Source organism: Thrips palmi, unplaced genomic scaffold (assembly GCF_012932325.1).
Source record: "Thrips palmi isolate BJ-2018 unplaced genomic scaffold, TpBJ-2018v1 HiC_scaffold_6, whole genome shotgun sequence".
NCBI classification, from domain to species: Eukaryota; Metazoa; Arthropoda; class Insecta; order Thysanoptera; family Thripidae; genus Thrips; species Thrips palmi.
Window position 1 is genome coordinate 6,232,803 of NW_023144633.1, and position 22,969 is coordinate 6,255,771.

General features: G+C 55.3%; 2 protein-coding genes across 6 annotated transcripts in view; one reads left to right on the plus strand and one right to left on the minus strand.

Annotated features, from left to right (window-relative positions):
- Nucleotides 1-92: 92 nt before the first annotated feature.
- Nucleotides 93-2,910, plus strand: LOC117651785 (polymerase delta-interacting protein 3-like). The gene is given in 9 exon segments (XM_034396130.1): nucleotides 93-351; nucleotides 717-787; nucleotides 790-992; nucleotides 1,090-1,297; nucleotides 1,396-1,526; nucleotides 1,616-1,710; nucleotides 1,795-2,008; nucleotides 2,088-2,281; nucleotides 2,378-2,910. Coding segments are annotated over 9 exon segments (1,308 nt in total). The 5' UTR covers nucleotides 93-274; the 3' UTR covers nucleotides 2,493-2,910.
- An 87-nt stretch (nucleotides 2,911-2,997) lies between these two features.
- Nucleotides 2,998-22,969, minus strand: part of LOC117651781 — a 62,357-nt gene continuing 42,385 nt past the window's right edge. For 4 of the 5 annotated variants that reach the window (XM_034396120.1, XM_034396125.1, XM_034396124.1 and 1 more), the window contains 6 exons: nucleotides 7,991-8,103; nucleotides 7,339-7,487; nucleotides 7,003-7,129; nucleotides 6,688-6,926; nucleotides 6,415-6,598; nucleotides 2,998-5,363 (listed from right to left, as the gene is read on the minus strand). In XM_034396120.1, coding sequence (XP_034252011.1) covers nucleotides 3,780-5,363; nucleotides 6,415-6,598; nucleotides 6,688-6,926; nucleotides 7,003-7,129; nucleotides 7,339-7,487; nucleotides 7,991-8,103 — 2,396 coding nt within the window. In that variant the 3' untranslated portion in view covers nucleotides 2,998-3,779. Of the gene's footprint in view, nucleotides 5,364-6,414; nucleotides 6,599-6,687; nucleotides 6,927-7,002; nucleotides 7,130-7,338; nucleotides 7,488-7,990; nucleotides 8,104-13,512; nucleotides 13,722-22,114; nucleotides 22,133-22,969 lie in introns of those variants that run through there. The other variant, XM_034396121.1, reaches the window with a different exon arrangement.

Sequence of the window (22,969 nt, forward strand, 5' to 3'; positions counted from 1 at the left end):
GCTAAACTCGACTACACTATCGAATGATCGACTAGTCAATCGACTCCTGTCGGCCCTCGCAAAAAAAAAAATGTTGACCGAGAAAAAACATGGACATTATTTTCCAGTAAACTACTACTTTACAAGTCCCATTTTAGCCAATTTTAGCTTAAGTTGAACCAGAGAATTTTAAAAACGAAAAATTGAACATTTCGGTTATTGGCAGTTCATCGTGCACATAGCATCCTTTCACTTTGAAAGGGCTCTTCCGCCGTTCGCGTTGTTTGTGTTCAAAATGGCGAGCATGGATTTAAGCCTAGACGATATTATTAAGAAGAAATTCACCAAGAACCCTGTGAAGGGTAAAGGAGGGTAAGTCGACATTTTGGCCGTGCTCATTGATTTACCCCTGTTGTTTCGTTCCTGGAAAATTTTGGTTTCACAGTGCTATTTGTATATAGCTTGACTGTGGTCCTAACCTGAATCATTACAAACTTCTAAAATCGCCGGACGGCGTTTTAATGTTGCGAGAAAAGTATTTTACTCGATTGATTTCCCATGTTAGCTTATAGTTAAATCAGTTCTACTGGACCTTCAAAGAAAGTGGCTTATAGACCTTCTTGTCATTAATGTGTGTCTTGTCAGTAACTTCACGTAGGTTATTATCCACAGCCACTGTGGCAGAGCTTCCTACTGCTCAACAGACTCTATTCAAATTGTTTTTCTTGTCATTACAGATTTAAAAAATTTGTGGGAAACAATGTTGGTAATAATAGGGGCAATCCCCAAGCTAATGTGAATCGTCGTCAAGGGGTGTGCCACCACAGAGAAGACTAGGCAATCAAAATGCTTTTGCCGGCCAGCAGCCTCCTAGGCAGACCATGGGTGATGCTCGCAATCGTATAATTCTGAAGAAACGTATGCAGCTCACTGATGCCCGGGACAAGCTGTGTGAGCTCGCTAAAAAGACAGATGCTCGTCAAAAATTGGAGAAACTACGTGAAAGAAGAATTGTTTGTTAAATTTAATTACTCTTATTCATTTTTATAATCTTTCCCACGAATTTTCCTCTTCTAATTCTCTTTTCTTGACTTTTGTTTGGATTTTTAGGGTATTCACAACGCTTTAGGGCCTTTAGGTTACGATGGTTTCCGTATGAATCTCAAGAGGCCCATGCGCAATCCTATCAACGTTACTGGAAGACCTAGCTTGGCTCCTGGACACATTGCACTTCAGAGGACCATCAATCAGCCTATTGGCAGTGGCAGGTTTCATTCAAAAGTTCCAGCCCTCATGGATATGGACATTGATCTGAATGGTGAATGATCTTAGACAAATTCATACTTTCTTTCTTTTCTGTTCTTCAATACATTGAATTGAGTAAGGAGCAGTAATGGATGATGTTTATCTTTTCAGATGACTACCTCCCTGAAGGACCTCTGCAACTTCGCAGAACTGTCAATAATGATCAAATGAGACCAGAGCCTCTTCTTCGCCCTTCTAAGCTTTCTAGTTCTTCTCCATATACATGGAAAGCTCCTCAACCAGTATGTCCAGCATTCTATCCTCTCACCCTACTAATGATTACAGCATAGGTGTTGTTAGTTTTTAACACTAATTGTTGCTTTTAATTCAGCGTCTCACCCAGTCCAGTTCCAGCAGAGGGTACATTGATTTGGACTACCCTGCAGAGCAGCGAAAGCGAATGAAATTACCCTCTCCACCGCCTATGTAAGCTGTCTAGGATAGTGTTTGTTCGGTTTGCATCTTAGTTTAGATAATTCATTATTCGCTTTATTTTTTTATTTCCATTAGGATGCGACCAATCCTTGTTTCTGATGATGAAGACATTGAACCAGTCCGACCAACCATGAGATCCTCTCGAGCTACTAGTGACAATCCTGTGTCGGGCAAATCCCGATTGGAATCATCCAGGATTCAAGTCTCCTCTGCTCCCAGTGGAGGATCTTCTGGATACAGGATTGTGGTTTCCAACCTACAGAACAGTGTTACTCATGAGGATATACGGGTAAGAACACTTTTCTCCAGTTCATTTGTCATTTTTATGATGTCTTTATTATTTCTTTTATTTTTTTGTGGAATCTTAGGAACTCTTTGAGGATGTTGGTCCCCTCGTTGCATCAAGGTTGGTTCGACCAGGTACTGCTGAGGTGGTTTACCGCCAGTTTAAGGATGCTGAACGTGCAGTTGAAAATTATCACAACCGTCAATTAGATGGTCAGCCTATGAAATGCCTCTTGGTGAAGCCAAGGCCATCTACAGCATCCACAGCACAACCCAGGCAAGCTACTGCGATGATTTTCCTGTTTGCAGGCAAATTGCTGCCTACTTGTCATTTTAAAATTTATCTTCTAAATTTTTTCCTTCCGTTTTACAGTAGTGGCAGTCTACGTGGACCAGTGGCTTCTTCATCAAAATTAACTGGTAGTGGAAAATCATCTGTGGTCCCCGATATTAGCACAATACACAAAGCGCTCTTCAACAAGGCTTAGCTGTGCTTAGTATTTTACTGTACATTGTCTCTTTGAAAATGTAGCTATACTCTCTCATTTGTAACCTGTGAGGACTTTAATTGCACATTGCGTGTAATATGGGCTGCAGTTCTTGACCAGTTTAAGTATCATTTTTTAATTTTTTTCCCCCCAGATTTTACAAACCCAATATGTGAATAGAAAAGGAGACTGAAACTTGCCTTTCATTTTATGTCTATTCACTTCCCCCTCCCAACCAAATTTTGCTGTCATGAATGTATGCCCATCAATTTTCTAATGAGTTTTGTAGTTTAAGAGTCATGAATCTAGCATGTAAGAATTAACTGGAATGAAAGCAATCATTTTTGTGTAAGATATCTACATTACTTGGTTTGTTAAAAATATAATTGTAACAACAATTAAATGAAATCTCATGTTTCTTTGTTTTCCAATTTTTGGGTCTTACGCCATGTTTCTCAATAGACGTTTTGAAAAGTGCTGGGGAAAAAAGGAATTGTTTCAAATGCTTCTGGGATGGAAGTTTTATTTCTGTACATTCATACACTTTAGTCAATTCTACAAAAACACAAGGATCAAGAATCATAATACTGAATCATTACCGGTACAAAACTTCACCCACATTGAATATACTTAAAATACATGTTCAATTGTAAAATTCATGCAAGAAAATTTTTTTTACTTGTCTTTGGGAATGTAATGAAACTGTAAATTCAGTACAGTCAAATCAATAAATACAACAAAATTTAAGATCATAAATATGAAACAAACACTAGACTTTCATCTGAGACATCAGAACATTGGCACAATTACAGATCCAATGTTGATATTGTAAAAGAATCTATGAACAACAAACCTGCTTTAAGCTACAATTTGTTAATTACATTGATTATGCTTTCATAAAGAATGGGAAATGGCACAAGATGAAAATTACATGTCTAGAAAATTCATAAAATTCTATTGTAAAGACAAATGGAACACTATGTCATTTAAAAAGAACACACAGAGCAGTTTAAAATGATAGAGGAAAAAGTCCAATTAGCTATGTAATTAAAAAGACACGTTCTTACCCTCTTTAAAACCAGAACTGAAGAGAGAAAATTTCAGATAATTTTATATGACAGAAAGAAACATTGGCACAGTTGCTTATGTTAATCCCTACCTTACACAATTCACTGGATTCTCAATCCACAGTCAAGGTTACAAAATTTAATGTTTTCATTGTACTCTGAACTCAATCATTAAAATCTGGGACACGGCACAGTACAAAGAACTCAACACACTCAACACTTATTTCTTATGGTGATATGACTTTCGAGGTGCTACCTGCGTGCACTTATTGACCATTGTCTGAGCCTGAGAGGACATTTGGTGGGATGTAGGCCTTTTTCTAAGTACATCAGCATAGGACATTTCGAGCTTCTTCAACCTTGCTATTTCCTGGGATGCAGAGGAATTTGGATTGAAGTTCCAGGGACTTTGAGGCTGTGATCCGGCCAGAGATCTGCTTGAACCAGCTTGGTTTGATGTAAACTCATCTACTTCCCTACGACACCTTGCAGCTAATGCATTTGCAGAGGCGGAATTCCTGTGGCCACTAGGTGATCTTGAGTGGTTGCTATGGCGTGACGGGCTGTCAGACTGTCTGTTGGGACTTTCAGAATTGCGAGATGGACTTTCAGCATATCTGTCTCTTCGTCTTTGACGACCACTCCTGACAGGGGTTATCTTAGCATTTAGACCTCCAACCGTCAAACTAGCAGGGTCAATCCTCTCAATCCCTTTCCTGGGAGAGGCATGAGGAGAATTCTTGCGAGAGTGTCCTTTCTTGCGTCCCAGTCCCATGGCCAAGTATTCCATAATGTCCCTCTTGGGTGCAGGTGATGCAGGTTTTGGCTCGGGCTCAAATACTCCAGCACGATCGGAGGACTTTCCTACTTCTGTATCAGCATTCGACCCAGATGTGGAAGCCGAGGCTGAGGCTGGAGAGGATGCTGGACCAGCCTCGGCTTTCCTTTCCCCCGCACTAGTTGAAGGTGCAATCAGAGACAGCTCTTCAGCAATTGAAGCTGTAACCCTTTCAACTTCAGCATCAGCCACAATCTCAGAACAAATCTCTGAGCAAATTTCCGAGGGTTCTTCTGATATAATTGAGGTTTGCGTTCCGTCCTGAGCTAACATTTTCAGCAAAGGCAACTCTTCCTTGGCAGGAGTCACAGGAGGCACACGGGGAGGGTCAATGGGTAGTGTAATATCATCAAGTAATGGAAGCTTTTCACCCTCATCTTTGGCCTCTGCCGCTTTCTTTAAGATGTCAAAAATTTCTCTAAACAGGCTGCGGTATTCAGGTGTATTGCGGAAGCGGCCATCAACAGGACTTGCATTGTCGTATATGCTGAAACGACAATCTTCACCATCAACAATTGTGCACAGAAATGAACCAGGCAGACGGTGGGACTCCGTTTGGGTCGCCTTGTTACTGGTCTCATCTGAAAATCCTGAAGATGATGTTTCAGCCTCAGAGAAATCAGTTGGAGTTGTTGAGAAGGTCTTGTTTGGCCCAGCATTTTTCTTGGCTGCTGCTGATCGCACACTCCTGTTGGCTTTCTGTGAGACCAAGGTACCCTCATTGTCTTCATTACCGCTTTCATCATCCTCATTTCTGAAGCTGTTGAAGTCGCCTGACATCTGTAGTTCTTCTTGTAATGAGAGCGCCGCGGCAGGAACAGCAGGGAGAACAGCAGAGGTACCAAGGTGAGATGGCAGAAGACTCGGCTTGCTAGAGCGCCTGCTAGGTGCTGGGTGAGATTGAATTTGGACGAGGGCTTCGTACTTCTGAACCAGGTCTCGATATGGGTTCTCACTCGAACGTTCCTGAAAAAGATAAAAGGAAAGTTTAGCTTTAATAAAGACAAAAGGCATATTTGTTTAGATTGAAAGACAGAAGGAATTATCAGGATTTTCAGAAAAATAAAATTAGTGCTTCAATTGCTTAATAATGAATGATGAAAAATGATTCAAGCTTTGAGGTAGATTAGGATTTTACAGTACTCTACGTCCTTCAGAATGCAAGGTGTCAATGAATGAGACGCAAAGGCAATATAAATTGGAATAGACAATAATGCAAATGTACAGGCAAGGAGTTCAAACATTTTTGCCCACTTGCAGGCATTAATGAATTGCCTTGAACACACCAGGTCATACAAGGGGAAGGGGGTGCTAAACCCTGTGTCCCATTCCTCCTTATCCCAATACATTCAGGATCACACAAAGCTGGAACAACAACTTCTGGATGCATGGAAATTGATTAATTAAAACACACAAACTAAAACCCCAACTCCAACCAAATTTGCAAACAAGGCGAATAGTAACAACTTCAGACTCGATTAAAAGAGCAAACCAAAACATCATGTACGTGCAAACTGCCACCTGAAAATTAGAGTTAGACAACTTCCCACACCAAATTGGAACTGCGGTTAGTACTGAGTGTGAAGTCCTTCACCAAAAGCTGGTCACTCGGAGTGTAAGACATACCTATACATGTGTTTGAATCCCGAGCTGGAAAGCCTACAAGCCAGCGTAATAAGCATATAGGAATTTTGAAAGGCCAAAAAAATAAGGTCTTTGCCATAAACAGCAACAGAGAAAGTAGAGACGAACTTGGAGGCGAAGTTGGTGGCTTGCCCGGAAGGCTAACTGACGCCTTTGCAGGGCTGCCAAGGAATGCCACTATCCACCACATGACCCAAACCACCCTACATACTTCCTGAAACATGCCATGTGCACAATACATATTTATGATACTTGATTTCCTAGCATTATCTTGCAAGTCCAGTTGTGACTGGAGATCACTGCAGAATGCTAGGGAACCAGTGTGGGTCTAGATTATATTTTAAGGGTGGAGTAAAGGGACTAGAAAAACTACCTGAAGTTGGAGAAGAACGGATGCTCGCTGAGAGTCACTGACGAAGGAGTCAATGACACTAACATCCTCATCATCACCATGCTCTGCAGGACCTCCACTAGATTGCTCCAGTAGTTGCAAGCTCTCATAAAATGGACTTCGAGTGTCCATCTTTTGAGTGCATTTGCCACAAAGCTGACCACTTCTGAGAAAGAGAAATAATAACAATAAGACAACCAAAATGCTCTCATTTCTGTTTAAGCTTGCTTTTTTTGTAGACTAGATTTCACCAACCTGATTTCTTCTAAAGTACTAATTTCCTCTTGAAGGGACTTCATGTCCTCATCTTTCTGTTGTAAGTTTGATAGCTGCTCCTCCATCACCTGATTTTCCAGCATGAGTGCCTGTGCCTGTTCTTCCAGCTTCGAGGCTCTCCGTTGATCACGAAGGCGCTGGGCTTTGAGTTCTTGCACCTCCCCTCTGAGCCTGTCCACTGCTTCTTCCAAATTGGGTGCATCCGCAAAGCCATCACACTGCAAGAAAGACGACAAGGTTAAAATCAAACGGCTACAGCACAATGCGTTTCAAATCACCAAGAGCAACTGTTACCTTGTTGTTGTTGATGGTATTGGAGGTGGGGCTTGCAGACTTCCTATCAAGCTGCTTCTGCAGTTCATCATTTTGTTTTTGAAGCTCTTCACATCTGGCCTCCAACGAGTCAATATTGACACATAGCCTGCGGCCGAGAAACAAAACTCGTTAAAAACAATTCAGCTTTTCGGACCAACCAGGGACTTCCCTTCTCGTCAATGTGCTGCAGTGCAGTGGCTGCAGCCATTCGGCCGCACGCTCTTCTCGCTCTGTCTCTCTCGCACTCATGGAGTGCGCCGCAACGGTGTGAGAGAGACAGAGCGAGGGAGTGGCTGGACAGTCGGGCTCGCTTACGTCTTGATGTGCTTCTTGTCGGCGGCGGAGTCGAGGGCCAGTCGCTGGTTGGCGCGCTCCAAGTCGAGGATGCTCACTTCCAGCTGTTCGTAAATCCGCAGTCGAGAGTCGTTCACTTCCCGGAGGGCGGCCGTCTGCTTGGTCAAGTACTGCAACAAAGTCCACATCTCGTCAAGCACTCAGCAAGGACAACACTGTGAGAAAAAAGTACGGAACATGTCTGGTCAATAATTTGCCTGGACCGTCCGTACTTGCCAACTACGGAACGTTCCGTACTTTTTTTCCGTACCCATTTACATGGGTTTATATGGAGCAAGTACGGAACGTTCCGTACTTTTCTCCGTACCTCCGTACTATATTTTTCTGTACCATTTCCGTACAAAAGTACGATTTTTTTTTTACAGTGAAGCACTCATTTCCAGGGGAACGGAACGGGACAGCAATGAAAACCCCAGTGACGAATGGGAAGTAAATTCCCCTCCCTTTTTTTTGGAGGGAGGGGGAGTAATTTCTATAATCTAGGTCGAGAAACTATCGCATTTCAGTCAAAATTTGGCCAAACGCCGTTGAAAGTAAGGGACCCCACCTCCTGCTGGAGCCCTCGACACGCCTCTGCCAAAGCCCAGAAACGGTTTGCAGTGTAACAGCGTACCTCTATCTCCTGCGTCTGGTCCTCGATGACGTTCTGGTGCTGCCGCAAGGTCGTCTCCAGCTCCTTGTTCCTCTCCAGCAGCGTCTTGCCCAGCTCGGCCGCGAGCTGCAGGTCTGCAACAGAAGGAGACAAGCACACCGTCAGTCTCGCCTCTCGGGTTCCAAACTCCCACACCACGCCACTGCCATTGCAGGCGGCGGGCCCGGCAGGCCAGGCAGGCCGCGTGGGGCTGTAAGGTGGACTCCGCCGTCGGGCAGGCCACCAGGAAGGCACGAGCCCCTAGCCTCGCGTCGCCGTCGGCGTCCTGGGTCACGACGGCGACGTCATTGCCCGCGGATATAGAAAAACACTCCTATCTGATTCGAGGCGACGCGCCACGCCCTGCGGACAGTTTCCGAGAGTCGTTTGCGTCGCTCTGTCTCTCTCGCACCTGTGCGGGACGCCCCATGAGTGCGAGAGAGACAGAGCGACGAAAACGACTCTCGGAATCAGTCTACCGCCGTGGGAGAAACCTCCGCTCCGGGCCGCATCCGTCTATCCGTCCAGGGACTTCGGCGTCGTCCACGACACGTCACGACATCACTTACTCTCGCCCCGCCCTTTCGTGTGAGATTTTTTCCTTTTCCCGTCCCGTCTCCCCGCGTCCCCCCGCCGTCTAGTCTGCTTCATTTCTTCTCCTGGCCGTCATCTCTCTCCTCTCGGTTTCCCACACCGACGCCTGGCATGGCGCCTGGCGCCTGGCGATGCCCCGCGCCACCCGCGCCCCGCCAATCGAAAGCACCGGCATACATCACACCGAGAGTCGTTTTCGTCGCTCTGTCTCTCTCGCACTCAAGGGGCGTCCCGTACAGGTGCGAGAGAGACAGAGCGACGAAAACGACTCTCGGAATCAGTCTGCAGACCAAGCAGCCCCCTAAGCAGCTCAGCTCTAGGCCCATCCCATCGCCTGCCTCGCTTGGCTCGCTCCAACACCGCCACCGCAGAGTCCTTTTCGTGGCTCTGTCTCTCTCGCACCTCTACGGGGCGCTCCATGAGGGCGAGAGAGACGGAGCAGCGAGAACGACTCTCGGAATCATTCTGCTGCTTTCTCATAGGGCATGCATGGCTGATCGTCGGCGCGCCGCCGTGGCGCCCGCCGTGGCGTACCCGCACCCGTTCCGAGCCACGCCGCCGCGCCGCGGCGTCGGTAAAGTTGAAACACAATCCAGTCTTAGCGAACGGGCCGCGCGCCACTGGGCCACGCCAAAGCCGCCCTGTCTACGCAGTGAGAGTTCGCGACCGCCGCGGCTGGGGGCTGGTGCACTGTACTCCGCGAACAGGACTCGACGGCAAGGGTCCTCGTTCAGAGGGCAGTCCACATGGGCCCGTGCAAGAGGCGCTCCCAACAGCCCCCCTGGCGCACCGCGCGCCACACGCCGTCCTTGTCACACTTGCTGCCGGATAAGGAGAACGAGAGCGACAGAGTCAGTAGACTGATTCCGAGAGTCGTTTTCGTCGCGCTGTCTCTCTCGCACTCATGGGGCGGCCGTACAGGAGCGAGAGAGACGGCGCGGAGCGAGTCCCCGAGGTGCGGCCGTCGCCACTCGCACGCTTCACTTGCCACCGATGAGTCTTGGCGGCAGTTGGCCGTCGACGCGGGGGTCATGTGGGGCTTCGTGGCTCTGTCAACAGACGGCCGCCCGCTGTCACGCCGCGTCCCCGAAGCAAGGGGAAGCATGGCGAAGCCCCGCGCAGACGGCGAGGCGGCGGCGGGACTCGAACCCGGGCCGCCTGGCGCCGCCCACGCACAGACTCGCCATTCGCATTACGCGTGTGCGCGCAACGCGCTCGCCGGGCTAAATCTCTTCGTTAGCGGCGCCGCCTTCGCGTTCGCTCTCGCGCTCCCTCGAGCACGGAGAATGAGCCCAACCCAATGCAGGGCGGCTCCAAACAACGCCACTCCGTCTCTCTCGCACCCGAAGGCCGCGGTGCACGAGTGCGAGAGAGACGGAACAGCGAGCAGCGAACGCACAGTGTCTGCTCGCGGAAGATAGGCCGCTGTACCCATCGCACAGTGGGCCAGGAGATCGGCGGCGGCGGCCAAAACTCTAGACGCGTTTTGAGCTCCAGAGTCACTAAATGGAACTCGAATCGAACGTGTGACCCCACCAATGGATTGCTCTCCGAACGAGAAACAGTGGGGTCACACGTTCGATTCGAGTCCTGTTTAGCGACTCTGGAGCTCAAAACGCGTCTAGAGTTTTGGCCGCATCCGCCGGTCTTCTGGCCCACTGTGCGTCGATCAGAACCAAACGGGCCAGTCTATTTCTCAAAAGCTTCACTGCCAACCTCTGGAAACCAAAACCCCGCGAAGAAAGTGCCGCCCCCAAGACACGCCAAGGGGGACGCCACTTCCCATTCCGCCGACGATTCGCCCCTTTTCCTTTTTTCCCGCGCCATTTTGCAGTTGGCATTCCTGGCTAATTATCGCCGGCCGGCCGGCCGAGTGGCCGAGCGGCGCTTTGGCCGTCGCGTCGCGTCCCGGCGTCGCGGCGTCGCGGCCTAGGTCAACCCAGTCGACCCACCGCGAGGCCGCCAGAGGCCGCCGCCACCGAGCCATCCAGTGACCGAGAGATTCCCGGCCAGCGGGCCCATTCCGAGAGTCGTTTTCGTCGCGCCGTCTCTCTCGCACTCGAGGGGCTTGTCGGGAAGGTGCGAGAGAGACGACTCTCAGTCTGCGGGATGAGGAGAAAAGAGGCGCGGTGCGTACACTGTACGCGGTACGCGGATCACATGCGAGCCCTAACGGGAAAAGGGTTCGCACTACACGCATGGTAATTACGATGCAAGCCGAGCAGAAAGGGGAGAAGGGGTTGGCTCAGCCTGCGCGGCCTAGCCAGGGCCTAGCCGGCTGGCTCGCCCAGCCACGCAACGTGCCCATGCAACCGCCCGCGGGTACACTTTGTCTCCCTCGCACCCACGGGGCGCGGCGGGGCGCGGCGCGCGTCAGCCTGGGAGGTAGGCAGTCCCGTCACGCGCGCGTGCGTGCAGCTCTCCGCGCGGCCTACCCTGCATTGCTATTACCATTACGGGCTCGCGTGGCCGCCGGAGTCGGCCAAAATTCTAGACGCGTTTTGAGCTCCAGAGTCGCTGAATGGGACTCGAACCGAACGTGTGACCCCACCGATGGATTGCTCTCCGAACGAGGAATCCATTGGTGGGGTCACACGTCCGGTTCGAGTCATATCGCCGCGCGGCTGCCAACAGCGTACAGCGTGGCCACCCTAAAACGGAATCAAGACGAGACCACGCTCCGCGCCGTCGGAACGGTACCATCATTGCTGGCCTGCCAGCAGCATGCCGAGCCGCGCCACTATAAAACGCAGTTCGAAGAATCCGCCCCACATAAGTTATTTCCGATCCTAAACTAAAGAGCGCCGGTACAGATTGTGTAGCATTAAGGCTTTTGTTCCGAGACGACGCCGGGACGGCCGGGACGGCGGGCCTGCACCGCTACGCACCGCCAGCTCTGTCTCTCTCGCACTCGCGGGGCGCTCCGTACGGGCGCGAGAGAGACAGAGCGACGAAAGCGACTCTCGGTGCACTGGCAGCGCCGCGACCAATCGCCGTGCCGCACACGGCCGGGGCAGCGCTGCAGCGGCGGCAGCGACGCGGCCTAATGGCCCTGCGTCACAAATGTCGGTCATGACCGCCGCACCGGCCTGGCCGAGGCACAGTGGGCCAGAAGGCCGGCGGAGGCGGCCAAAACTCTCAACGCGTTTTGAGCTCCAGAGCCGCTAAGCAGGACTCGAACCGAACGTGTGACCCCCACCAATGGATTCCTCGTTCGGAGAGCAATCCATTGGTGGGGTCACACGTTTGGTTCGAGTCCCATTTAGCGACTCTGGAGCTCAAAACGAGTCCAGAGTTTTGGCCGCCTCCGCCGGTCTTCTGGCCCACTGTGCGAGGGCCCGGCCGCGCCGCCTTGCCCGTGTTGGTGTAGGCCAAGAAGCAGCAGCCGATAGAAAGCCAGCCGGCTGCACTGCGGTGCGCGCGGCCGGCGCGGCAGGCAGTGCGGGCAGCCCCAAGCCCAAGGCCCGGCAGAAGGGGTTGCAGAGAACAGGCAGACACTACAGCAGCGCCTCCGGCCAAGAGGTACCCGTTTTTCAGGACTCAGGACTTTCTTTTCAAAACCAGAGATTCTTGCTGAAAATTCCTGAACAAAAGAAGTTACAACTTCCATCATTTCTTGTGTGTGAATAAGATTTGAATCAGTTGTGCACACACGATTTTAGAGTTGTCGACCTCGACAAGCGCTGGGAGAAAACAGTTTTGAATTCCGCGCCACAACCCTGGCGGCGCCACAAATACACGCACACACACACACACACAGTCAGTCAGTCAGTTTCGACACGAGGCAGTCCGGCGTCCACGATCTGGACTCCACATGCGAGCCATGCGAGCCAATAAGTGTGTCAGCAATCAACAAGCAGAGCCACTCGGCGGCTGCGTCGGTGCTTCTCTCGGTGCAGCGGGTACTCCGTCGTGGCCTCGACGCACAGCGCCACAGCGCGGCGCACCGCGGCGCGGGGACGCAGGACGACGCGGGACTAGCCGGCCCACAGTGGGCCAGAAGACCGGTGGAGCGGCCAAAACTCTAGAAGAGTTTTGGGCTCCAGAGTCGCTACTCAGGGCTCGAACCGACCGTGTGACCCCACCAATGGATTCCTCGTTCGGAGAGCAATCCATTGGTGGGGTCACACGCTCGGTTCGAGGCCCATTTAGCGACTCTGGAGCTCAAAACGCGTCTAGAGTTTTGTCCGCCTCCACCGGTCTTCTGGCCCACTGTGCGGCCGGCGGGCCGATACAGGAGTACAGGACCAGCCACTTTGTCGATAAGGACGCCGGCGCCTCCCGAAGTGGCCGACCAGCCTCTAGCGGCTGGCTGGTCTAGCCTAAGCCTAGCCCGCCAGTCTCTCTCTCGCACTGCTGGGGCGTCGCGTAAAGGCACGACAGAGACAGAGCGACGCAAGCGGCTCTCGGAATCAGTCAGCTGGGCCTGGGTCTCATTAAAACTTGAAACCACCGCGCCCACTTTACACGAATCACCTCTGCTGGCTGGGCATCCCCGGCCATTTCGTCTCGTTTTTCTCCGGACAGAACCAAAGGCAACACGGGGCTGAAGCTAAAACCGTAGCGCACGCCGCGGCTAGGCGCGGCAAGGCTCGGCCCACGCGTTGCCCAACAGGGCGCCGCGGTCGTGTGTGTTTGTTTAGGCTGTAGCGGGCCAGTCCGCGGCCAGCCTTGGGATGCTGCTTGGGGCTGCCAGCCATCACCGCCATGGCCACTGGGCAGCAGGCTCTGTCTCTCTCGCACCCTTGCGGGCCGCCCCATGAGCGCGAGAGAGACAGAGCGACGAAAGCTCGGAATAAGTCAGTGCGCGTCGATCAGGCAAGGACCCAAAGGGTCCCATTTCGAACGGCGCCCTCTCTCTCGCCCAGGCGTGCGAGAGAGACCGCTGTAGTGTTCCATTCCAGTGTTACCTTCCGGGCCCTGCAGGCATTCCAGCTCGATGCTGTAGTCCCAGCAGTCCAGCGAGGCCAGGGAGGGCAGCGCCGACGGGGAGGCCTCCCAGTACGTGTCCTTGCCGCTCGACATGGTCACATCGTGGCCCTCGACGGCGGGGTGACGTGGACCAGACGACGGCGACGTTGGAGGCGATGGCGGTGTCGGCGGCGGCAGCGGCGGCGGGCTGGCGCGAGGGCAGGACACTGTCAGCCGCGTGTGTCACCGGGCGGCGGCGAACCAACAACGCGGGGGCGGCGGCGGGGGGCGGGGGCGGCGGCGGGGCGGCGGAAAGCGTCTATCGCGCGCACTCTGCCGGCGATAGCGACTATGTAAGTGCGGCGTGGCGCGGCGTGGCGCGGCGTGGGGTGCCGCGAATGCACTGCAGGCGAGGCGAGGCAGGGTCAGGGTCGCGCCGCCACCACGCCACCAAGTGCACGGCTGTCGTTGCCATGACACCGCTCTGCGAATAGTCCCATCCCAAGTGCCACGCACAGCCAGCGCTATTCGCACTCCATTTAGGGTGGCGAGTCGTCGTTACGTTACACGCAGAGCAGGCAGTGCAGTGCCACGGCCCGGCCACGCCTCCCGCTCGCTAGGCATGCCGCTGCACTGCAAGCCCCGCTCGTGGGTGGCGGCTAAATGCAAGCGTGTCAGCGTGTCACCGCGTCACGGTCAAGTCGCTCCGTCTCTCTCGCACTCCTGGGCCGTCCCGTTGGGGTGCGAGAGAGACAGCGACGAAAAACGACTCTGGGACAAGGTGCAACAGCAGACAGAGTCCAAAGAAATAGAAATGGGACTTGAACTAGAGTCGAGAGGCTCAGCGTCGATAACACGTGCAAGATATAAATCAAACTCGCAAAAAAAAAAAACAACGAAAAAGAAACCGAAACCGCAGCGACATTCCCGTAAAAAGCGGCGCGTCGGAAGGAAGTCGAGCACGGCGTCGTCCGTCATGACCGTCATCGACAGCCCGACTGTTCCGCCCGTCCTGACGCAACCGGCCAGATAATCTGCCCAAACGTGCTCAGGATAATTACACGTCCATCGGGCGCATTAGAGAAAGTCCGCGAGCAGTCCGCGCACACCACACCGATTCCGAGGGCCGTTTTCGTCGCTCTGTCTCTCTCGCACTCCCGGTCTGCCGTGCGCCGGACGCGTCAAAACACCCCGATCACAAACCGCGGCGCAAAGAAAAGGGAAGTCCATTTTTTTCTGGCCGAGTGCAAAAGCAAACGAAATGAATAGCCAACCCCGGGCGGTAATTGTCGAGCCGTAATGAAGAAATACCCTTGGCTTACTCGGAGAGATTCAACCCACACACTGACCCGATTCAGGCACCCAGGCATCGCTAGCATTGCCAGGGCTGGGCCAGAGGCGGCCCAGCCGTTCATACAGCAAATTACAATCGCTTGGCCGCCAGCCACGGCGAGCACCTTCGTTCCAGGAGATCGCCGAGCGATGTAGACCGCGACTAGGATAAGCCCGTCAGCCAATCAGGGCCCGGGACGCATGCGCCCAGCGGCGGCCAGCCCACAGTGGGCCAGAAGACCGGCGCCGGCGGCCAAAACTCCAGACGCGTTTTGAGCTCCCGAGTCGCTAAACTGGACTCGAACCGAACGTGTGACCCAACCAATGGATTCCTCGTTCGAAGAGCAATCCATTGGTGGGGTCACACGTTCGGTTCGAGTCCCATTTAGCGACTCTGGAGCTCACAACGCGTCCGGGATTTCGACCGCCTCCACCGGCCTTCCGGCCCACTGTGCAGCCCATGCAGCCAGCCCAGGGCGACGCGCGTCAGAGTCACACGGTGCTGGGCGGCCATTCATCCGAGTAACCGCACACGCGCACGACGTCACGCCAGGGAGGGAAAAAAAGTCCGGTTCATACTTGGCTGCCGACGGAGGGATTCGAACCAGCGACTTTCCCTCCGGTGAAAATCCGCCGCGTTCTTTTGGTCAGTTAAAACGCAGGAAAAAGGATGACAGTGCGAATGGGATGGGGGGATTTGAACCCACGCCCGTCGCGCTGCCGGCAGCGTCGGTCGCCGCTTCCGATAGGCCAGCGGTTCCCAACCTTTTTCGGTTCGCGACCCCAAATTTGATACAAAAAATTTCCGCGACCCCCAGGAAAAATTTCGCAACCCCACGCGACCCCTCCTTTAGCATGTCTTTGATACAAAGTGCGATAATCCACCTTAGTTTGGCAGCAGTATTGCCGCAAAGTTGAACAAAACGGCCACAAATGTCTTTGAAAAATCGTGTTTTGGGCCGACTTTAAGCAGCCACTGCGTCTGATCCGAGGAGGTATTTCGTCTTCCCTCGACGGGCATTTGGCCTTTGGACCTTCCTTTAGCATGCCTTTGTTACGGAGTGTGATTATCTGCCTTAGTTTGGGAGCAGTATTGCCACAAAGTTGATCAAAACGTTCACAAATGTCTTTGAAAAATCGTGTTTTGGCCGACTTTAAGCAGCCTTGCGTCTGATCCGAGGGAGTTCGTCCTCCCTCAACGGGCATTTGGTCTTTGGACCTTCCTTTAACATGCCTTTGTTACGGAGTGCGATTATCGGCCTTAGTTTGGGAGCAGTATTGTCTCAAAGTGGATCAAAATGACATTCAAAGGCATTTTATACTGTTTTCATCAACTTTGAGACAATACTGCTCCCAAACTGAGGCCGATAATCGCACTCCGTAACAAAGGCATGCTAAAGGAAGGTCCAAAGACCAAATGCCCACTGAGGGAGGACGAAATACCGCCTCGGATCAGACGCAGTTGCTGCTCAAAGTCGGCCTAAAACACGAGTTTTCAAAGTCATTTTCGACCGTTTTGAACAATTCTGCCAGCCGGGAAACAGCCGCGACCCCAGGCGACCCCAACCACCTCGCCGCGACCCTTCGAAATTTTTTCGCGACCCCATTTGGGGTCGCGACCCCAAGGTTGGGAACCGCTGCGATAGGCAGTGACACTGGGTGCGCTGACCTCACCGGGCGGGGCGGGGCGGGGCGGGGCGGCCCGCGGCATGCATGCGGTGACTCGGAATGACTCCACTTTAAATACTGCATCGTGATGGCAGAAAAGGGGGAGGGGCGTAACGGGACGCAGCGCGTCAAGTTAGGCAACTGTCTGTCCGTTCGTCCGTCCGATGGCGTCTCGACAGACGGACGGACAACGATCGGAAGGAAAGGATACAGAGCGCCGACCGGCCGATCTGCCGATGTGGATCGACCAGATCCCCGATTATGTCGTTGAGCGCGCCGAGACAGCAGCGAGCTGCACGCCGCCAGCACCGCCCGGCCGGCGGACAACGTGCCGCGGGTTCGAATACCCGCGCCTTTACATTTTGTTCCCGTGCAGGTCTTTTTTTGTCGTGGTCTAGATGTCAAGCAGGAAGTAGCCGACGCGACAGACCGCATGGAAGCATTTAGCGCGAGCCCAGACCGGGGCGGTCAACGGGGTGCTAATGGGCCAGACTGTCCGTCTCTCTCGCACTCGGGGCGCTCCGGGGAGGGTGCGAGAGAGAAAGGGCGACGAAACCACCGTTCGTAATCGGCACTCTGCATCTCCGGTGGAATCGACGTCGTTCATCGCGGCTCGAGTCTGCGCGCTCGGGTTGGGGGATGTCGTCCTGAGGGTGGCCAGTCAGTCCCCGCCGCACAGTGGGCCAGAAGACCGGTGGAGGCGGCCAACTCCAACGGCTAACTCCAGAATCACTAAATGGGACTCGAACCGAACGTGTGACCCCACCAATGGATTGCTCCCCAAACGAGGAATCCATTGGTGGGGTCACACGTTCAATTTGAGTCCCATTCAGCGACTCTGGAGCTCAAAACGCGTCTAGAGTTTTGGCCGCCTCCACCGGTCTTCTGGCCCACTGCGCTGCAGGCATGCACGCTGCATGGCGGCCACGATGACGTGCAGGTGACGTGCCGGGGAGAGTCACGACTGCGCAGTGCCCTTGGCGGTCGCACGCGCACCACACACACACAAACACTCGCCTGAAAATGATACACGCCGCTTAAAGACTTTCGCTGGCTCACGACGGACGGCGCCGTCCGAAGATGACGAAGGGCCGAACAAGCCAAATGAGGCGGCGCCCTCGCCCCCCTCACCCCGGCCCCTCCGCGAGGCTACACTAGAAACCCACCCGCGACCCCGCGTCGATCATTCGCTACCACGAACAGCTGCCCGACGGCCGATGCGTGGGCTTACACCACCGCTGGTTGAATCACCCCCCCCCCCCCTACTCGCCCCTGACCCGCCCCTGACCGAGGGGCCTCCTGACCGCGAATGGCAGAGAATACCGCCCAAATGTGCTTCGCCGTGACGACGGCGTCGACGCCGGGGACGCCGCGAGGACGCACCGCACAGTGGGCCAGAAGACCGGCGGAGGCGGCAAAAAATCGAAACGCTTTTTGGGCCCCAGAGTCGCTGAATGGGACTTGAACCGAACGTGTGACCCCACCAATGGATTCCTCGTTCGGAGAGCAATCCATTGGTGGGGTCACACGTTCGGTTCGAGTCCTGTGCAGCGACTCTGGAGTTCAAAACGCGTGTAGTTTTTTGGCCGCCTTCACCGGCCTTCTGGCACACTGTGCACCGACTGGCAGAAGGACTCGCGAGACGAGCGCGGAGACCCGCGGGCACAGCCGGCAGTCAACATTACTCCGACCTCTCGCTTTGGAGCAGTCGACCTTCTCGCGGGTCCTTCCACTTCCGTTGAGTTCCCCCGCCAAAGTTTGAACTCTCTCCCTCGCGTCGCTGGTAAAACTAAAGCGTAGTCCTGCGGTGTCGTGTCTTGCTTTCCGTTCCAGCTCCATTTTTTTCGCGGCCAGTTTGAACACACACACACACAACGCCAAAATTGCCCGCGCAGCCAATCCGGACGAGCCGCACATCGATATAGAAAGCTGGTCGGATCTGGACGACGCCAAATGAGCGGTGCGGCACAGCGATGCCCTCGCCCCGTCTCTCTCGCACCCGCACGGCACGCCGGCACGGCCCGCGAGTGCGACTGGCCATCACTCTGCCGCAGTTGGCGACAACGTTCGAATGGCGACGCGTGGCAATGGCCGCATCCAGAGGGAAACCAGCGCGTGTGAGCAGCGCACAGTGGGCCAGAAGACCGGTGCAGGCGGTCAAAATCCCAGACACCTTTTGAGCTCCAGAGTCGCTAACTAGGACTCGAACTGAACTGTGACCCCACCAATGGATTCCTCGTTCGGAGAGCAATCCATTGGTGGGGTCACGCGTTAGGTTCGAGTCCTCTTTAGCGACTCGGAGATCAAAATGCGTCTTGATTTTTGGCCGCCTGCACCGGTCTTCTGGCCCACTGTGCAGTGCCTCAAGAGGAAGGGGGAACGGATCGCGAGAAAGAGAGAGGGAAAAACTGCCGCGTTTGAACGGCAGAGCCAATGGCCGCGGCTCGCAAATCGCCAACGCCAACCCGGAGCGCGGAATTTGGACCACGGCAGTAAAGCACTGCCATAGTGAATCACGACCGACCAGGCAGCGCAAGCAGCGCGGGCACAAAATAATAATTCAAAAAAGGCACGGCGCATAAAACAGCGCGGGAAAGAAGGGAAGTGAAGGGAAGGGCGGCCCGGTGCAGCAGCGGGGCAAACAAGAACCGAACCGGGTCACGCGTTAAACGCGGCGGAATTTCAATATTCCCCCCATCCTGCTTCCGGCCACCGTCACGTCATCCTGGGGTCCCAGTGCATAGACCGCCAATTACAGTGTCGTGGCGAGGACCCCGAGGCGGCTGGACAGGGCGCTCCGGCGGCGCCTCCAGCAGGGCCTCCAGCCTCCAGGAAGGCCTGCAGGAAGGCCTCGGGGGCACGCTGCACCGCCTGCACTGTCACGCCCCGCCCCGCCCCGCCCCGCCCCGCCGGACCCCCAGGGGGACCACCGGACCACCACAGGTCTAGAATCTGCTCGCGGGGCGGGCCGGGCGGGCGCCATTACACCGCACCACCGCAGGCACTTCCCTTCCAGGCTGCTTGCCTCCAGACCTCCGGGCGCCAGAATTAATTGCAGCCAAAGCGGATGAAAGCAAGCCAGTAGTGTGCCAGTGTTCCACAGTGGATTTGCTAGAAGACCGGTGGAGGCGGCCGAATCTCCGGAGGCGTTTTGAGCTCCAGAGCCGCTGAACAGGACTCGAACCGAACGCGTGACCCCACCAATGGACTGCTCTCCGAACGAGGAATCCGCTGGTGCGTGAAGTTTCAAGTTCACTACTGCGGGGACACTGCTAGTCTAGCCCCGCCTGCTCTCACTGCATTCCTTGGTTCAAACGCGTCTCATCATCAGGCACACTGGCCATTCATTCACCGCTCTATTCAGCCGCGTTTATGCAGCAGGCATTATTCATTCACTTTTTCAATCGTTCGTTCGTTGATTCATTCATTCATTCATTCCTCCCTCGAGAGATTCTCGTCACGCGCACAGCCAGGCGGAGCCCCGTCGGTCCAGGCCAGGCCCTGGCTGCCGTCCTGGAGTCCTGCACGCTCATTCCGAGAGAAGTGTTCGTCGCTCTGTCTCTCTCGCACTCATGGGGCGTGCCGTAGAGGTGCGAGAGAGACAGAGCGACGAAACCGACTCTCGGAATCAGCATGCTGGAGTCCTGGCTCGCCGCCAACTGGAGAACTGGAGGCTCTGGAGGCACGGCGGCAGCGAGACGACCAGGAATGCACGTCCGCACGGCAAAGCACGGCAGCGCACAGTGTGCCAGGCCCTGGCCAGGGCAGCAGGCCGGCAGGCCAGGTACAGTTTTGCACTCGGCTTTATCGCGAGGTATCAGCAGCCAACTTGGCCTCCTTTTCCACGGCCACGGCAAGGCCCCAGTCCTGCATGTCTGGAGTGGAGGGCGAGCACACGCGCACCGACACCAACAAGTGCGCCGGCCAGGACACGCGGACACACAATGCCAGACGCGTTTTGAGCTCCAGAGTCGCTAAATGGGACTCGAACCGAACGAGTGACCCCGCCGATGGATTGCTCTCCGAACGAGGAATCCATTGGTGGGGTCACGCGTTCGGTTCGAGGCCTGTTTAGCGACTGGAGCTCAAAACGCGTCTAGAGTTTTGGCCGGCTCCGCCGGGGTAACGCCCGGACGGGGGCTCGCCCGGCTGCCAACCATCCAAGAATGCGCGCCCAGGCCCAGGAGGGCCGAGGCGCCCAGGCCTCCGATTTGGACCTCGGCGCGCAGGAAATACACAGGAAACCTGTTCCTCGGCGCAACCTACGTCAATCCCCAGCAATAGCGCCGATATGACATTATTACCGCCACTCACACGCACACACATCGGCCCGGCCGGCCCGTGCGAAACCGCGCTGACATTGCCGTGACCCGCGGCAGCAGGCTGTCTCTCTCGCACTCGTGGGGCGCCCCGTGGCGGTGCGAGAGAGACAGCGCGGGACCGCCGAGCGCAGCGCCACCCGAAACACGCTCCACATGCTCGCGTAGCTCGCGTGACGCTGATGCCCGTGATGACACGCGGGCGACGCGGGTTCGATTCCCACCGACCGACAGGAGAGCCGCCCTCTCAAAATGACAGGCCAGCCTCAAAAACGGCCCGCCATTTTACGATCCCCGACGGGGCGGGAAGAAAACACAAAAGGAGGCTCGCCAAAGAGCACACGAAAAACAAGACGATGCAGAGGCGGAAAAAAGCAGGCGGCCTCGGGCAGGCCCTGCTGCACTTAGACGCGGATTCGCAAAGCTGTGGGAATCGGTCTTCGAGGACGAGGCGGGGCGGAGGGTCGCAGTGAACGTGTTGGTTGGCACTGGGGACAGCAGTGGGTCCCGTTCCCCCAGAATGTGACAAGTAGGGTGGCCCACTGCGAAGTCTGCGACACGCGTGGAGAGCAAGGACCACTCAGGTCGCTAAGAGGTACTCGAACCGAACGTGTGACCCCACCAATGGATTGCACTCCGAACGAGGAATCCATTGGTGGGGTCACACGCTCGATTCGATTCCAAGAAAGCACCTCTGGAGTTCAAAACGCGTCTTTAACTTTGGCCGCCTCCACCGGTCATCTGGCCCGCTGTGCAGCGTAGTGCACACTGTACAGGGAACCCACATAGATACGCCGTAGTGTCCAGCCAGCGCCGTTCAATCAAGGGCATCGTCCTGCGCTCCGTCTCTCTCGCACTCCCGGCGCGACCCGCGGACTGCGCGCAGGCCCCGCAGGCCGCAAGGGGTGCGAGAGAGACAGCCTTGAGATAGTGCACGCGGCCGGCCTGCAGTGTAGGCCCGCGCGGGTCAATCCTAACGGAGAGCCGACCGGTTTGTGGGGGGTCACGGCCGCCTTGCCCGCCACGGCCAGGATGGGCTGCAGCGAAGGCCGTGCGGGGCATCGCGGGCCATCAACAACAAAACAAACGAAAACTTCCGCTAATGTCGCCCGCCAACGCCCGGCCCGGGCTCCAGCTTCAAACATTGCCGACATCCGCCGGGCCGGGCGGGCCGCCACCACAGCCGGCACGTCGCCGTCGACCGCCACCGCCGAAAGGAAGGGGCTTGGGGAACTTGACATTGCCGCCGCCACCGCGACACACACACAACACACGCACTCACACTGACACACGCGAGTAGCACCCGAACGACACTGGGTACCCGCGGGTACCTCGCGACGGAACCGACCCGGCGACCGACACGGCGGCCAGCTAAAACCAGACTGCCTGCTGCGTTGCTGCGGCCGAGCGGGCCGCTGCGCCGGCCGCCGAGCCCCGCCAGCCCGACAGCCACAGGGCTCGCCTCGCCTCCTCCATCCCTACCTCCGAGGAGGAGGAGAGGAATGCGGCGCGTCGCGGGCGGGGCGGGGCGGGGCGGGGCGGGGCGGCGGCGGGGCGGACGCATGTGGGGGTGGGCGGCGGGGAAGCTCGTCCAGGTTAAGCCCCGGATGGCTGCAGCAACACGATGAAGAAGAAGAAGTCTTTTAACTCTTCCGCTGGAGGAAACAAAACAAAACGACGACGGCGAGCCGGGCGCAGGCGGCGCAGGCGAAGATTGCCGCGGTCCGGATGATGGCCTTGAGGCGGCAGACGTGCACGGTGCACTGCACGACGTCGGGGAGAAAACGCCCGGGGCTGGGATTCGAACCCGGAGCCGCGGCGGGCTGCGGCGAGCAGGAGAACCCGAGACAGACACTTCGCGGCCGCGGGGATTCGAATCCACGACACCGCTGTCGTGCCGAGCCTCCTACTCCCATCTAGGTGTGACGCGTGTGCGACGCGGGCTTCGGGGTAAGGACCTCATCTGCATCCTCGCCGCCAGGCAGGCAGCCAGCCAAGCAGCCAGCCAGCGCCGCCGGGGATGCACCGACTCACTCTTGACCAGCTTGGGCTGGACGGCCAAGCACGGCGCGCCCAAGCGGCACCTCCACGGGAAGAGAACGCAGCACAGTGGGCCAGAGGATTGGCGCAGGCGGCA